At 40.7% G+C, this 18,183-nt stretch overlaps 1 protein-coding gene across 3 annotated transcripts in view; it reads left to right on the top strand.

Moving 5' to 3' along the window:
• Nucleotides 1–14,712: 14,712 nt before the first annotated feature.
• LOC124066474 (adhesion G protein-coupled receptor A3) overlaps nucleotides 14,713–18,183 on the top strand; it is a 137,686-nt gene continuing 134,215 nt past the window's right edge. Inside the window, exon 1 of one of the 3 annotated variants that reach the window (XM_046402865.1) lies at nucleotides 14,713–14,858. Coding sequence is in view for 2 of the 3 variants with exons in the window: in XM_046402864.1 (XP_046258820.1) it covers nucleotides 15,246–15,463 (218 nt within the window). In the remaining variant the exon portion in view is untranslated. Of the gene's footprint in view, nucleotides 15,464–18,183 lie in introns of all 3 variants that reach the window. The other 2 variants (XM_046402864.1, XM_046402863.1) reach the window with 2 other exon arrangements.

Genomic DNA, 18,183 nt, shown 5'->3' with positions numbered 1-18,183 from the left:
ATCAGGTTTCTATATTTATCCTGAGACTAAAAGCTGAGATTTGCTTATACAACTGCTTGTAGATTGATTGAGCAACCAATTTTTCCTTGTTTTTTTGTTTCTACTGTGTGCAGCCTGATCTTGCAGTTTTACTGGTATTTACTGGAGCAAATGAATTACTACAAGGAGTGTGGACTCGCTGACTCCTTTGTATTATTCAAATACAGGTGAACAAAAACTAACTCATTCTGAGCAAAAATAATTTGACATGAACGTCATCACAGGAAAGTAACTGAGGAGAAGTCATGACAACTTGTTTCAACATTTACAGAAGCATCATGACTTTTTGCAGTGTAAAGTAAGTTTAGTCACTCTCACCTGTTTGACTTGAGGTTCCTGAGGACTGCAAGATGATATGTTTTTGTGTCGGGTTCAAGCACTCAAAAAGCAGTTTGACGTTGATTTACTTATTTGTTTGTTTGTTTTTTAAATAAATATAGAAATTAAACAGTAACAGTTTTAACAAAAAAAATGTAGGTAAACCATTTGAGTGCTTTTAGTCAGAGACAATCGGGATGGACTGCCTTCTGTCAATAAGTAAAATCACTATCATTGAGTCACAAATGGAAAATGTACATCAGTATTATAACCAAGTAAAAGAACTGTTACCTGAAGAAAGTTTTACTCCAGTAAAATTACTTGTAGGCTACCTAGTAGCCTGAGTTAAAATTCTAAGTTAAACAAAAGGTATAGACAATATTTAAAAATGTTTATGTAGCTTTATCCACCTACACAAATAAGCTGCTCATAGATTAAGCAGCACAATAAAACATCAAATGCAGACAACACGGAGATGCTTAAACAGTGTAAACTGGCCAGTGCTAAGTTGCTAGGCAACGCAGTAGTTGCTGGCACTCATCTGTACAGAAAGGTACAACAGCAAGTCAGATATTGTATGTGCTTACTTGTCTGAACGTCGTTCTGTGAGTCTTCGGCATCTTAAAGTCTTAAACAATCTGGTCTGAGTTTAAATTCTCTGCTTGATCATTTTCAAAGAATTATTTAACCAGTCCTCAGACTCTCCACTGTAACCAGTCCACAACATCTCGATCCCCCTGGAACCAGTCCTCAGTCTCTCTGTCCCACTATAATTTTCTGTCATTTGATTAATCAATGAATCATTTTTTCTAGCATTAAATCCATGTCTTATTTTAAATATTTATATATTTAAATTTACTGTATTTTTATAATTTGACACATTGTGTTTTCTTTTAGCTTGTTATACAGTTTTTAATAACCAGAACTGTGATATTACATGTACACTGCAACAGTTTAGGCGCATAAGAATGTTGGAGACAAACATAAACTGTCACACCAGAGCTTAAACATAAGAACTGAATGATGAATATGTCCAACATGGACTGCATGGAGACTGTAAGAGCTGATTTTCTGCTACAGCTGCATGCCTCCCTTACATATTTCTAGTTGTAGTGGTTGTTGATCTCAGTGACTAACAACTTCCACTTGATTCTGTCTTTTCTCTACGATTATAGCAAACAAACAAACAAACAAACAAAAGTAAAACAAAACTATTTCCTGTGAAGGAGCAGGTTGAAAATCATTAATCTTCACCCTTGAAGTTTGTGATGAGGCAGAACAATCTCCAGTTCAAACATCTGCCTGTCATGACCATTACTTCCAATGACACAGTGAATACCAGCATGTAAAACTTCAGAAACATAATAAATTCACAGCTGTGCCTGATAATGCACAACACATCCATCATGCGACTCCACACTGGCCAGCAGGTGAAATCTCTTCGCTTGCAGTGAAATGAATAACCTGGATATTGTGGAATTGTTAGAAGCAAATGGGAGCTTTAATGTACACAGTAAACCAAATAGATTTTTTGCTTCTATGAATATGGGACCCATCAAAGCTTGTCTCAATGTCCACAATAAAAGCAGTCGAGCTTTGCGTGCCACTGTGATAGATTTTATACACGTTAGAGTGTCAAAACAAGAAAAAAGAGTCTAACAAACACTGAACAGAGTCTGTGCCAAAGGACTGAGATGCTGATGGATAAACTATTTGCACCACTTCATCTCAAAAAAGTATCCTTTGTATGCAGTAATTAAACCAGAGTTGTCATCATTATTTTAACAATAATGAATTCATTAGTTTCATTTGTAATTTCCTTAAAATGGTAGATAAAAGTGGAGAGATAATTACTTGAGACGGTACTGAATTAGTAATCAATAACATTATCTCATCCTGTTACTTTCAAAAATGATCATATGAAAACCGGGATAAAGCATTTGCTTTCATTCTAAGCATATGTGATACTTGAAGTGCAATGGCTGCAGACAAATATCACGTTTACATTTAAATCTTACCCACACTCGGACCCAGAGGAACAGATCAGTCATCACTTCCACATGTCACCCTCGACTGTTGCTATCTAGACAGCAATCTAAGTGAGATTTGGCAGCCGCTGGGCAGCGCTCGCCTCACCTCGCTGAATCATGATGTATGATGTTTACATAGCCATAAAATCCCCTCCAGAACTGCGATGCTCACTGCTTCCCCTAATTAAGAGCAAGCAGATAAAAACACCGACACCAGCACAAACAATGCAAACTCACCCACACATATACGGCTGATCAGATACACAAAAATATGTGCACAGCTTTGCACCCACACAGACACATAGGAGGATCAGCTGTGCTTCATGCAAATACACAAAATAATACTCGCTCACATAATATCATATGAAATAGATATCAGACCCAGGTTTCGGGTTTCCGGTCTGTAAATATCAGCAAGAACATATTCAGATCAGATTCCTCCCTTTGTACTCAAACACATAATATGAAGTTATTGATCCCTATAAATCCTTTAATATTCCCACTCAAATAATACTACCCGTCAGTCTGTTCAGTTCATTAAATGAGAATGCAAGCATCTGGGGACAGTAAAAGCAGGGTCAGTGTAATATTTTTGAGTGGGGATGGGAAGGTGTTGTGAAAGCTATGATTTTATTGTCAAAACTTGAAGTGAAATGTGTGTGCTTGCAGCTGCACAAACACCTGGTGCAGACATGTCATCTCTCTCTCTCTCTCTCTCTCTCTCTCTCACACACACTCAAAGGAATAAGTCCAGTTGAAGAGCAGCCCACTCCAGATTAACTTGTCACTGAATTGAGGGCCACAGTCCTCAGGGGTTGTCTCCTCCCTGGCCACATTGGCCCGTTAGCTGCTCCTTGTTATTTCGTGAGCCCTTATCTGCCACTCTGGACCTAGACAAGTCAAAGGAGGATGGGCACCCGGAGCTGCTATCTGCACCACACTGCAAAAAAAAAAAAAAATGTAGTTGAAGAGCCACTCAGTCTCAAATCTAACGTCTTAATTAGAAAGGAGAAATTTTTTTGTGCATAAAAGTTTTCATGTTGTGTTGGAAGATTTCTTTCGGAAAATCTGATTAAACAGTACAGTTGCCAGAATTAAAGAACTGTACATGTTATGTGTGCAGTGTTTCATACATACACATGTATTTCTACTATATGTGTGGCGCCCTGTTCTGATTACATGAGCTGAATTTCTCACTGGGAGGTGGACATGTTGGCAGCGGTGTGCCTCCTTAGTCCGACTGCTGCCAAGCAACATATCACTGTTGAGACCATCTCATCCAACCATTGAAGGGGCTCATTTTTTGTGACCGAAGGGAAATTTTGTAATGGCACCAACAGTGAATGTTTTGGAAGAGGCATAGGAAGGTTTTCCAGCCTTGTTTGTGGAGACTAAAACAGATATTTTCAAGAAAACGTCAAGAAAATTTTAAGCTTTGTTTGTGGCAACTGAAGGTATTTTAAGGCAAACCAAGCTCTTTTCCCAGCCCTAACCGAGTATTTTTAGTTACTAAAGCTAATCAAATCTTAAATTTTAAGTCTTAAATCATAAAACTGAAAATGAAAGCATAAAGACAAGTAAAGTTTAGACTTCTCTTTTATCTGGTGAGCTAGTTGTGCTATAACCTATAAATATGAAATAGTAATAATAGAAACAAATCTTAATTTCTATTTTTCCAAATTAGTTGACCCTTGGTTGGGAATCACTGCTGTAAGGCACCATGGAGTGACAGTGTCAGAAGTGAGGTACATCTCCTCCCAGCCCTGAGAGACAAGAGAGCCTGATGGCTGATAAAACACCTCAACAACAACTGAGCTGGAAAGCAGCCCTGCTTTAAACTGGCAGGTGTCTGAAGGAGGCTGGCTGAAGCATAGTAATACAATTTCAATGAAAGATGTGCTGCCTGAGTGAAGGTCATGCTGAATTTACCATCAGCACAGGTGAGTTGTGTTACAGGTGAAGAATGAATAAAATAAAACAAGGAGATTCTGACCCACTTTCCTGACAGAAGCAGTGTCACACCCAAATGATTTTTGGCCATTGCTGGATAGAGGGTAAATAATAGTGGGCAGCTGCTACCTTTCACACCCTAGAGTATTCCAGTACAATAAGAGTTCATGTACATTTATCAGTATTCATTTAAATTAGCCCCACACATCACAACAGCCACGCGCAACAGATATTCACAAGAAGGAGTGAATACAACTGAACGATCGAGTCTGAGATTTAGATCAGATACATAGTGTATCAAGAAAAATGACTGTAGATCATATTTATCAAAAACATTTGGGTATGTGATGGCTCAGAAGTGGAGCAGGATTTCATTTTTCTAGCTAATTGGAATCAGAAGCATCTCTACAGTACAAACATATGTCTGTCTGTCTGTATGTATACACATACAATTTAATAAATGTCTCTAAAAAATCTCAAATATGTCTTTAGCATAAACTCTTCATTCATTACATTACTGCGTGAATTTAAATGAAACTGATTCAATTACATTCATCTTCTGAAGGAAATTAATAAAATTCTTAATAAATCACTGCAATAAATCACTCTTATTTCAGCAGTAATAAAGCTGTGAAAAAGTAATCACGGTTGTTTAAGAGAAATGGAATATTTTCATGAAATTCAGCTCAGTAACTCAGCTCACAAAAAGCAGTGCATTTTAGAAACTAAATAATGATTTTCAAAAGTCAAAGCAGCAGTGCCTTTTCCCAAAGTAAATGGCAATTTAATAAAATTCTAGGAGAAACAACTACAAGGCACTAAATATTATGTAAAACAAATCAGTAAGCTTTATCAGACACAGTTTAATAATATCAGCAAATTGTGGGGATATTTATTTTCAAACACTGTGTTTTCAGTATTTTGCAAAGAGATAACATTGTGTATTATTCCATACCATTTGAGGATAAATGTGGTTTGGCTCAGTAATGATTTGTGTGTATGCCATTAGTCACATATAGTCAAAATTCTTTTTTTCCTCAGGGTTTACCAAACCATAACAGAAGCAACTGGCTATTGAGCCATTATCTTTTATGACTCATGTCTGGACTAAAGTTTGTTGTTCTTATAGTTTTCCTCTAATTGTGAGTTCTGTTTTTCTTGGTGGACTGAAGGCATTTGGGGACTTGATTGGGATGTTACTGGCCCACTCTCTCGTCTGTTCAGCTCTGCTTTATCAACACAATGACAGGATGTGATGTCACACAACACCAGTCTCCATGCTGCATGCAGTGTGGGCTGTGCCCTGCTGGCATTTGGGGTGCAGTGTTGAACCGTTATCAACAAATAAAGAATCTATAAAGAGCTCAGTCACATACAAAACCAGCAGAGAAATCAAACAGTCAGATGGTTATTGCAATCCATATTCAGGAGTCTGAGTATTTCTCTGTGAGTATGCTTGGAAAATTCAGTAGACTGTTTATTTTTTGTGTTTTTGTGAAATGCTTGATGGCGTTTTCGGTGTTGACTTATGTTTTTTTCCCCTGGAGCTTCTGAGAATAGCATGACCTCTCAGTGACTGACCAGCAGGCACATTAGACATGTCATGCTTCTTTGAAGATAAATCCTGTTCGACTGTCTCTGTGGAGTCCAGAGGACAGACAGTGCTGAAGTTAATTCTAAAAGTGTAAAAGTGTGATCAGAGAAAGGTTTTCTTGGGCCTAAAACAGACTTCTGTCCAAATTCTGTCCTAGTGTATCAGCACATTCTCTAAGGTATGTTACCTGTTGGTTCCTGATAGACAATCATACCTCAACACTGCTTATGGCCAGAGCCAAGGCCCAGCAACCAGCTTCACCACTGACGCCAGGGAATCAGGGTCAACATTTTGCTTGGCCCACTTCCAGTGTCATGAGCTGGAGGGAGTGAAAGGGAAGGGAACGGAATGAGGAGAAAAAAAGAGAACAGGAAAAAAAGCCAATATTTTTAACTCCTACAGTGCGTCACAGAGATGTATGGGCCCGTCTGCTGAGGATAAGGGCAGCCAGAAAGAGGAGTATCCTCAGCCAGGATCTTTCATCAGCTTCTGATGTCATTCACAACATACAGTGTGCCTCAGGTTATGTTTCCAAAATGTCCAAAAGAGGCAGTAAATATCTCTTAGTCTATTTGTGTAGCCATATTTTTATAGCTAGTCTCTTCTATGTATAAAAGATATAATGCATGTGTATCTGTCTGAGTGAGCCGTTTTCTGTGCATAGACTGTTGATTCAGCTGGAGCCTCGTGAATGCCTGACAGCCAACTGACATCCTCCGTCACTGCTCGCTGGTGTGCAATCATGACTCAATAAGCCCAGGAAATCAGGGGAGAGCAATAGAGTGAAAAAAATACACATCAGGGCCGAACAGAATAGAGAGCAGCGGAGGTTATAGCCTCTGGGTTTTCAGGCACTAAGCTTCAAGTTACATCCATCTTGTTCCAAGACCTCCCTGGAGAGTACAGTATGTGTGAACATGAGAAACCCTTTGGGGGTAAACTGACTGTAACAAGGGTTAATCTGCTCTCCATAGGAAAATACTGTTGTTAAAGCTAAAATGCACACCAACTGCACAGGCAAATTGGTCAAACTCGAGTCTGGAATCTGACTTTCGGCATCTGTTTTACCATATGGAATATTATTATTCCAAAGAAATGTTTATCATGAAAACAGCAAGTTAAATTAGCATGAGTCTAAAAACTAAAAACAAATAGAACCCTAACTTGTGATGACATACTACCACTTCGCGTTACAGTCTGCGTTCCACATTTTGTGTCACAGAAACTAGACAACTAGCAAAGGAGCTTGCATTATATCAAGTATTAAGTATTATTAAGATACGATAGGCCTTTATTAGTCCAACAGAAGGGAAATTCAATTCAGTGTTAACTAACTGGTGACAGAATTAAAACTTAATTTCCTTATTGCCATTACCTATTTCATTTTTCATAAATCATGAGAAAGTGTGTAAATCCAGTAATGATGCAGGTTACAAATCTGGCTAAACTCAAGCTAACAAGTTAGTAACAACTGGCATTTTTGTTTGAATTGGAATTAACATGGCTTAGAGTAGTTGAGCAATCTTTATTTACAGAGACATTTAAATGAATGTACCATATTAACTTCAGCACAAATGTCTTTGCATTTGTAGGCCAGCATAAATGGCAATGCAGGACACCATCCAGGGAAAGCAAGAAGTGAAGAAGCTGTTTTTCCAAAGACCTGAGAACCCATCTGTTGAAGCAGCTCTTGCATGTCTTCCTTCATTAAAGCCAAAAGTTTTCTAGCTCACTGAGTACAGGACTGAATTAAGACTCATTTTCCTGCATGGAATGAAACAAGTGATATATGAGCTTGTCTGTGACAAATAGGTTTATTTAACTGCCACCATTAACATTAAAATTAAAGTGAGGGCAGATAAAAGGTGCCATGCTCAACAATTCCGGCAAAAACCAGTCATAAAAATTATGCAGTTGCTCAGAGATCCTGCACTTCACCATCCAAAAACTTTGAGGACTGAAATCTTTATTGTCTCATGACAGTTATGTAATAACGGTAATAAATTCCCTGCTTTTTCATGTGTTGAACTTATGTGGCTGTTTTTTAATGTCTGTAAAGTCGTAACTTGTTGAGAGATATATTTAACTGAAACATTGCCTGTTGTCATATCTATATTTTGCAGAGTAAAGGAAATTAATTGACATGAACAACAAAATGAAAAAGAACTTGACTAAATTGCTTGTTATAATTCGGTTAATAAAACATGTCAGTGGTGCTGAAAGCAAAGAATGACACACTTTGACAAGTGTCAGTAGCAAACAGCAAATTATTACACGGCAACAGATGGGTGGAGATTACCTGTAAATATATTGAAAAAGACAGCAGAGAAGAACTTGAAAATGATTTTTGTAAATTTTCTAACTGTGCCAACATAGTTAACGCTTTCTGAATTTTTTGGCATTTAGTAAATCTCAGCCATCTTGTCAAGTAGTTTAATTATCATGACAACCGCACATAAGTCTGTTTTTACCTGTAGTCAGTTGTCAAATGCTCAACAAATGCTGAGTGCAGAAATCTGGGATAGTCTGAAATACCACTCAGAAGTGGATTTTATCTGTTCTGTCACATTGTACGATTGTTATTGGTATATTGTTATGTTGCATTAGTTTTTGTGCAACCTTGGCAAGAGGTAACTGTAGCAGCTAATAACATGCAGGTATGATAGCTGATGTGCTTCCCGATGCAGAATCAGTCAATGATTCACTTGTTTAGTACGAGCAACCTTCACCATTTTCTCACAGAGGCCCTCAGATTTAATGAGCTCAGCTGTCCAAGGCTGCTTTGGCTCATCTGGGAATGCTCCATGTATGACCCTCTGGTTTTTCTTCTCCGGCCTTTGCCAGCCACACCCCTCTTCCTTGTGCCCACAGCCCGCTGCATCCTCCCAGTCTTTGCTGTGGCAGAGCGGTGGAACATTCTGTGGGGAGGTCGAGACACACCATCCAAATAAGCGGTTTTGACCAATTAGAAACATTTTGAGCAGAGGCTTCAGTTTGGATAGCAGACTGAAGGGCTCAAAAAAAAAAAGTGTGAAAGCATTGGAGCAGTCGGCCATAAGTGGGGGTGGGGGAGGCCACCAACACATCCTGACCATGAAATATCCATGACAGAGTGTCACTGCAAAACCCAGAGTTGCTTCACTCTTGGCCAACTGTCTCTTGGTAAGGCTGGGTTTAGCTGGAGGTTTCTGTGGTGAGCGACATATGCTTTCTTGATTTCCTCCTACCCATCCTCTTTGATGCGGGGAGGAAACAGAAAAGAGATGTTTCTGTATGAAGGCCAGGTCAAGGATGAGTGGATTTGCAATGAATTAAGGATGGTTAAAAAAAGAAGTACTTACTGTGCGCACACTGTAGTGCAGTGGGGATGAGCCTTGATACACTCGCACCAAAGTGTCCAGCTGTAAGCCCCTCTCAGCAGCTATAAGGAAGACCTCTCCAGAATGAGCCAAAGCGTGTCTTTTTAATAGAGAGGGAGGCAGAGAGATGAAGAGAGATCCACCGACAGGCGTGAAATATCTGTCATGGGAGAGCTTCAGCTCTGACTCTGTGATGACCTATCTCACCACTGAGAACAAGCAGCAATTATGCTACAGAAATGGGCATGATAGGACATTCTATGGGAGCCCTGCCTGTTACCCCTTACCATTTTAAGTTTACGGCCTTCAGGGTCAGAGTTCACATGCAAGCTGTCCCTCAGGGCTGTTTTTAGAGTCAACCTATCAAACAATACATTTTTGTTTAAAATAAGTCCAAAATAGATTCTTTTAATATATGCTCATATTAAACATGGCTTTTTGTTTTCTGTTCATTGTTTGTTCTATCTTCTAACAGTGAAAAGCCAGTCAGCCAGTGTATGAACCCCCTTTGGCTTTTGTACATTATCTTCTGAAGAATACTATACAGTGTAGTTTCACTTCTTTCCCCAACAGGGCCCAGTATTGTCATTTAATTCCCATATCCATGATGGGATCACAGTGGTGGGACTGTTTGGCATATGCTTCCCTCTCTCTCTCTCTCTCTCTCTCTCTCTCTCTCTCTCTGTCTCCCTATATGTGTGCATGCGTGTGTGTGTGTGTGTGTGTGTGTGCATGTATGTACCCTTCCCTTTCTCAGCTCTGTGAAATAAACACAGCCGCACACAATCCAAGAATAACTCCTATGACAAGCATAAGGCAGCATGGAAATATTTCATACTGCTACAGAAAATAATAATGGAAATCAATCTGCTATTTTAAAATGTAAAAAAAAAAGAAGAGGAAAAGAAGACAATCTTACACCAAAGAATATGTTTCAAAATATTGCTCCTTGTTTTAAAAGAGAGCCAAGATGAGCTCAAAGGTGCAAGTGAATTTTATGTGCCCTGCTGGCAGATTGTTTTCAATGTTTTGTTTTATAAGAACTTCTTATTTTAAGACTGGAAACATGATAGAAATGACTTGTTTAAACAGGATTTCTTTTGCGGTGCCCTTCCCCTCCTTTTGCCCTGCCAGGAAACCTTCCCATGGTACTTCATCTCCTCATTGGGTCTCTGCTCACGCTCGCCGGATTATAGATGGAGACTAGAATACTTATAAGGCAGAATTCACTGTTGCACCACAGACAGAGCTGGGCTACATATCCCCTGTCTCTCCACCAACACTGTGTGTCAAGACAACAAAATAAAAGCCACAGTAAACAGCCTTGGAGTGCCCCTAGCCCACATACAGTAGCTTATATTTGTGTCAAACGTATTGTTGATGAATGGCAGATGGGAGCAGAGTGACCTCCATCAACACTAACGATGACAAATGAGCAAACTGATGAAATTTCAGGATGATTGTACTGAGATGTGAAAACAAAAGAGGAGTTTATGTTCAGTGCGGTTCCGAGACTTGAGGGGAAAGAGTGGGGGAAATGAAAATACTCCACTTATTGTCAGCGGCCTCACTAGAAAACAACTCTGTGAAAAAAGCTGTCATGTGCCCCCGTTTGTAAATGAAGTGAAAACGACTGGAGCTCCAGCTTATTGTTGGCATGTGTTCTGTGTTGTAGCACTTATATTCTCAGGCGAGTGAAGGTTGTGGAGGCAATAACAAAGCCACACTCTCATAAAGGGGCCTCAGAGGATTAATTCCAGCAGTCTCTGTTTAGATCATTATACATGTTCCAAACCTTTACTGAAGTCCTTGTGTCGTACCCTGGTGGTTGGTGGTCAGCGGGTCCACCCTGCCTCTGTAGGAACACTAACACGCCAGCTCACACCACACCGTCCTCCATCGTCAAGTTTAAAAGTAGCAATGGTTTCCCAGATCCTCTTGGCACCTTATTATAGTGAGCCTCAGTTTATTGAGGGTAAATTCATCCCAGGAACCCCTTTAACCGGGAAAGGAAGCCAAATTGTCCAGGGCATAACATGTAATTAGATTTTTATACTGTGTTTCTGTTGTAGTTGTTGCTCTCTGGTTAGAATTAGCATTATCACTTTTTTGACTGTGGCAGCACTAGATCAGATGCATCATCCTTTACTCTGTTCTTTATAGAAACTGATGAAGCACTTTTTAAAAAGTGCCTTGTAAATAAATCTGAATAGATTTGACTTGACTTTGCTTGACCAATATCCTCTGGGCTTTAAGCTGGTTAAAAGCCACAGGCCCATGTTGGCGTTCACAGTGTCACAACACTACATGTCACAGGTGCCTGGTGCCCACTCACATTTCATCAAACTTCCACAAGCACATGTTAATATGTGGAAAAGAGGGCTTACGTGTATATGCTGAATAAATGTCTGGACAGCTCATGTTTGACTCAGAGAAAACAACTGGTCATGACCTTCGGGGACGTGGACATGAACCTTCCTGACCTCTCATAGCCCAAGATGCTAAGAATGGACAGTGAACGGCAATAAATTCCACTTAAATAAACAATGCAGCAAACCGCAGGTGTGCAAGTGTGGAAAACTGATCAAGTGTTTCAGTTACAACAAATAAGGTTAAACTGGAAATATATTTATAACCGGGCTAACATTGACACGGGGGTCATGTCCTCAGTATCTGGGAGTTTGGAGGTTTTAACAACCTGATAGCGCTGATGTCATACAGTTTCACACAAATTACACTTGGGGGCTGATTCTGATATATTTGCTTTTAAAAAATCTTAATAACCCGTCATAAATAGAATACATAGGCAGAATAAGTAAATACAACAACATTACATTAGCATTCATTTGGACCCATGTTTGCGACCACCTGTCACAAAGTCCAATTTTCACTCTCCTTTCAGCAGCTTCTGAGGGAAATGTCTCTTAGGTGTTAAATCTCCCACTACTACTTCCACAAACACCTCTGTTTTTTTTTTTCTAAACCAATTAAAAAAAAATAACAACACATATTCAACATATCTACATATAGAGCATTTACAAACATCATTTTTCATTTCTCCTAAGCCTAAGATGACTTTCTCAGACTTAAATGCTTAAGGTGTCTTTTCCACTATTTCACACCCTACAGATAACACCAATAGAAACTGAAACCACCTGTCACGTTTGCTAAAAGCCAGCACAACAGCTCTCGCCTTCTTTTGCACTATATCAACTGAATGATGGGAACTCCACAAAACCAGAAAAAGTTGAAATGCCGTAAGCCTTTTTCCCAAAACTCACGGAGTAATAATGAGAGTCTGTCATGTTGCTGCAGCCTGGCCTCTTCAAGTGGAGCAGGTAAATATTTAGTGAGGACTGTGATTGCTGTCGGCCATGGCCTATTCATCTCTGTCACCACGTTATAATGGAGAGCCGTGAACACTAATGTGAGAGAGAGAAAACATGAGAACATGCTCTGTGGAGGAAGACCGTTTGCATTTCCTCAGTGTAACCGACTCTATCCCTCCATTGTGCACTAATGAGTTTTTATCTTCAGTTAACCATGCAATCTGGAGTCCTTTTAACCATAATATTTAACTGTAAAGTATTTTATAGTTCAAATAGCATTGTTTGTGCTGATTAGTGAACCCATTCAAAACAGGCTGTCAGTGTGAAAATGCAGCCTCTGCCAGAAAGAAAACCTTTATAGAACGGGCTCGTGTGCATGGTTCTGTTTTCCATTAGGAGCATACAAGTAGCTCAGTGAACAGCCGTGGCTCCCATCCAAGGGAATGTTTCTGCCGGCTCCATTAAAGATGGATCACTTCAAATGTAGTGTCAGCTACACTGGGTGACTCTCCTATTGGCTTCCCAGGGGTCAGCTGGCGGGAAAATCCTCCTCTGCACTCACACGAGGTAAATATACATCTGTGTAAACAAGTGTGAGTGACAGTCCGAGGGGGCGTCATGGGAGCAAAATAGGGAATAAGGCATCCATATGTGGATAAACACAGAGGGGAGAGATGTGTCTTGCTCTGCACTGCCTGCTCCTGTTGGGAGAAGGTCCATGTTTGCCTGTCAGATAGAAGAATAGGGAACACACACTGCTTGCGGGGTCAGTGGGAGCGGCTTCAAACCCTCCTTTGTGCTCTCGGGCCTGTGCCGGAGACAATGCGGATAATGAGGGAGGAATTTGGTGTGAGACGCAGTGCGTGCACACACACACACACACACACACACTGCGGGAAGGCACCTCGCCCCGGCCCCAGGGAGCCCAACAAGCCAGCTGTCTCAGCTTCTGTCTCCCCGGGGCAAGACACTTTATACACAGGATCCACCATCAACTGACACGATTGAAATCACAGGATTCACTGTGTGAGTTCTCTCCTCTGATAAGAAAAGGACATGAGGCCTCATCGTGTATAGTTTTGTATCCAGAGTCATCAAGGGGCTGGGACTGCAGTGGCTTTTATTGCTAGAGAATGCTGTTCATGAAAGCTGAAACTGCATCTGTACCCCTAAATCAACATGTTTCACGAACCGACTTATTCATTTTCAAGTCACACTCACTTTCATAGGCACTGCAAGAACATAAATATGTTTCTACGACATGTAAAACTCTCCCTTTCTCTTTTTTAGACTGTTTTTGGAATAATTTAAGTTCAGCTATAAAGAAAGAATCCAATCATTAATCATTGCCACGAGTTCAACGTTGTGTTTCTGTGTCAACCTGGTCACTTTCCAACTCATATTCTTTATTTATTGCCAGCATTTAAATGAATGTCAGGTTTACAAGTGTGTCCTTTGCTCGTAAAGTGCCCGGTGCCTGGGGCAGCTTCTCATTACAGCTAATCAGAGCAGAGCAATATGGATGAACATGACACTCCAGCACACTCTAGAAAGCATATCTTCTCTCATGTCATTTTGGAGGACGCATACATATTTGATTTTAATTTTTTGCATACACTATAAAATGTTCCCCCCTAAAGTACAAGCCTGAGAAAATGCTAGACATATTATGATGCAGATGTGGGAGTGTTGTGATTCAGAAGTGATTCAAGGTTTAGATCATTTTCAGTCTGTGTACAGGCCTCGAAAAGTGGATACAAACAGTTCCTTTGCAGCCGTCCCTGAATAAATGAAGAGAATAAAATAAACAGCAGCACTTTTCATCATGCACTGTAAATGTTTGTGTTTGAGAAATCATGCCTGATACATATGGAGGGCACTGTGCTGCAGATCCCACAGAGGGGCCCTAAGGCCTCCAGGGACTCTTCAGAAGAGGCACAGTGGAGGAATAGCTTAATTGTTATTTCATCCGGTGATTACTGTTTGAATCAAATTAACAGCTAGACTGTATGAAAAGGCAGGAGAGGAACCGGTTTCTCTCTCGGGGCTTATTGATGTTATCACATGGGGGCGTGTGGCCTCGTGTATCTCATGAAAAGTTGAGAAGCCCATGCTGGAGTCTGTGAGGGAGGGACTTTGTGGCCGCTGCGCAACAAGTCCTAGAAGTGGATGATGAGAGCGAATGACAAGGAGGCATGCACTAGCTCAGACAGGAGACGGAATTTCAGCTGGAAATTAGGTACGATTCTTCTTTAGAAACTCAGCCACATGTTTTATTTATGTCGCCTTGGAAAGGATATGTCGCGGCAAAGTTTATCCGGACTTTGAAAGCGCGCCGTGGGAACTTTCCCCTGCACATGCCGCAGCACATAAAACAGTTTGGAGGACTTATTTTTTCCAAAGAATGGAAAAGAAACTGAATTTCAGAGTTTACATTTCCCTAACGTTTAGTCGCAAAAGTAGCGCTGATGGTTTACAGCTGCGGGGAACCCAGCAGGTGAGCAGCGAGGCATGACATGTGGACTGCGGCTCGATCACAAGCTGTACTTCAACGTAAAGGAAGGTAATGTGAAATGGAAGGATATGACCTGAAAGGAGCGTGTGTTTAAAAGAATCTTAGTCCACCATGAGAGCGCTGAGTTTACTGTGGGTGATGGTCGGGCTGTGGGAGTCGAGCCTGAGCAACAGAAACTGTCCGGACCTGATCGTTGACAGCTGTCACTGCTCCGCGGAGAGGTCCAAGGAGCTGAGCAGGCAGCACGTCCGAGTCAAAGTTGTGTGCGATGATGTGGACTTGATGGACACCCTGCAGCCCAGCTTCTTACCCAACAGAACCGTTTCGCTGTAAGTAGGTTTCACTACCGGTCTCATACACCACTAATTAGACATCTACCACAACCACCAGACACCAGTATCTGTCCCAGGAACCCAAACCACATTTTTAGAAACATTTTCAGGCAATTAGGCTGTTTAATGGGCATTTTGTTGGAAATAATAAAAGTGAGTCCAAAAAATAAAATTTGTCTGATTTTGGGATGCCTGGTCTAGTGGATGTTCGTGGGGCTCTTGGAGCTCTCTAAGTGGTCTCAGGAGATCCTTAAATCCCAGTTGAAGGACCTGAATTCATGAGCAAGAAGAAGCATTAAGTTTTATAAATTGAATCCACAAGGTTAAAGAGCTTTGACACAACTTATCCTCACAACCCAGTTTACAGGGCCACCACAAAAATGTAATCAATAACCGCAGCTTATATTCTTCAGAACGTTATCCTTCAGAAATATTAAAGGTAGGTTAGTTACATTACCAGAGATTAGAATATCACACCATGACTGCTGAACTCACCTCAAATGCAAGCAAAGAAAAGAAAAACATGAAATAAACTGAAAAATCCGGTTTCCACTATGTTATTTTCTCATTGTATAATACTACAAACACAACCTTGTTAAAGCCATTAAATAGAGCTTCATTATGTTATGGATATTTATTTAATTTAATTGCATCCCTGTCTGTTGGACCTAAAACGATTAGTCATTTAATGAATCAGTAGATCGACAGAAAATTAACTGAATAATGGTTTAATCATTTAATCAAGCAAACCAACACCATAGCTGCTGATTCCCGCTTCCCAAATGGGGGAGGATTTACTGCTTTTCTGTGTTGTATTACGTTTTACATGAGATATGTGTGAGTTTTGGGCTACTGGTCAGACACAATCAGATATCTGAAGATGAAATAATCACACATAACTCTAAAAATGTTGCAGAATTTTATGTTTAAATCCATGCAGTGGGGTGAGATGTTGCAACCTTAAGTTCACATGGAAAGAGGAACAGGAAGGCAGTGTTCCCAGCTTCAGTATTTACTGGTGGTGTGTCAGGAGTTAGCCAGCCCTTTTACATTTGGAAGGAGATGCCATATACTGAGGCAGGAAACAGGAGATAACAAGAGTCTGCCTTGCAGCCATACTATGGACACTGAAAGTTAGCAGGAACAGTGTGCTTTTGGATGCTCTGTGGTCCTCAGAACCACCGTTTGGGATCCACTGCTCCTGTGTCAAGTGTCACTGGATCCTCACCTGTGTTTTTACAGCTGCCACCTTAACAGAAATCTTTACCTTTCACCGGGCTCATCCGGGATATCATTTGCATTGTATTCAAAGTTATTCAAACACGGATTTTGCGCTTTGACATGGAGAAGCCTCCCTTAGCATGCATGTGTACCTCTCCTGTCGATGAAATAGCACTTGAGGCGCTCGAGGGGTTGATAACTTTCCCCACACGTTCTCCCTCTCTCTGCAGGTGCACAGATTGACTGCTAGATTAATAGACTGTTTTATTCTTGGAAACTTGAGGTCTGCCTTTGAAGTGTAAAAGTAAATACTAAATGTAAAGGCCCTTGACAAGTTACGACCGACCACTCATTCTCAACTAAGAGCACAGTTGATTAATGGTAGCACTTTGCTTTCTGCAATTTATTTGGAGTGGTGTTTGCTTCCGTGTAGGCAGGGGATTTTGTTCCTATATTAGGAGAATGGTTAAAGGCTTTGTTTTGTTTTCGAAATTCATCAAAGTGGGTCTGTGTTTTAGCCTGCAGGTACTAATGAAGTTTAATTTTTGAAGTGGTCTACGAAGATAAATAACACAAAGACTTGAGGTTTTACTGAAAAATATAGAGGCAGTATCATGATGAGTCTGCAGCTTGATGCATCTCTCTCCGACAGGATGACACCTTTTCCTCAGCTCACTTCACAAACGTGAGGTTGTGTGTTTGCTGTGTTGTGATTAGACCAGTACAAATAAGCCTGTTCCTCACTCAGTCCTGTTCCTTGGTGAACTAAATCCTACAGCTGGGCTCTAGCTGGCCAGGAAGCAGTTTTCCTGCGTTAGGAAATGTGACCTTTGTCAGGCTGAAGTGGCCTCCCTGCTCGCTCTTTTGTTTAGATGTGCTGTGCAAATAAACAGATATATCAAGGGAAGTATGCACATACCGATGTCTCCCTGTAGACTGCCCTACAAATGTCCTGAATGTCTCCCCGCATGTTCTCCTCAGTGTCTCCTCACCACAACACCTATGTAGACTATGTAGACTAGAACTATTTCCTCAGTGACAAGCACAGTGTGCCAAGTTCAAGTATAGTAATTCAGATCCAAATGCCGTCTCTAGTTAAAGGCACAGATTTGACTTCATTGCTTTTGCTTTTGCCCTTTATTATTGCATGTATAAAATGTTTATGAGCCATGAACCCAGCAACAATGCAGCCCCTTCGAAATGCCAGGAAAAAATAACGTAACAAGCAAATGAAAGAACATTAACACAAATAAGAGAGATGAAAATGAATTGTGTGCCAGAGTGTGTCAGTGGCTCTCTGTGCTGCACAACGTTCTCGATTAACACCTCAGACTGTTCTCCTTATCATCCATGCGGGGCCACCGGGAGTTGAGGAGTTTGGAGCTCGGCCTGACAGCTCTGTTGACCTTGGGACCTATCTGGTGTAATGGTTTCAAGGGCTGCCGAGCAGCAGAGGTTCTGGCTCTGTGCAGAGAGGAGCTGCTGAAATTGTAGTC

The sequence above is a fragment of the Scatophagus argus genome, chromosome 10 (assembly GCF_020382885.2).
Source record: "Scatophagus argus isolate fScaArg1 chromosome 10, fScaArg1.pri, whole genome shotgun sequence".
Lineage (NCBI taxonomy): Eukaryota > Metazoa > Chordata > Actinopteri > Scatophagidae > Scatophagus > Scatophagus argus.
Note: the sequence above shows the minus strand (reverse complement) of the source record. Positions and strands in the feature narration are given on the sequence as shown.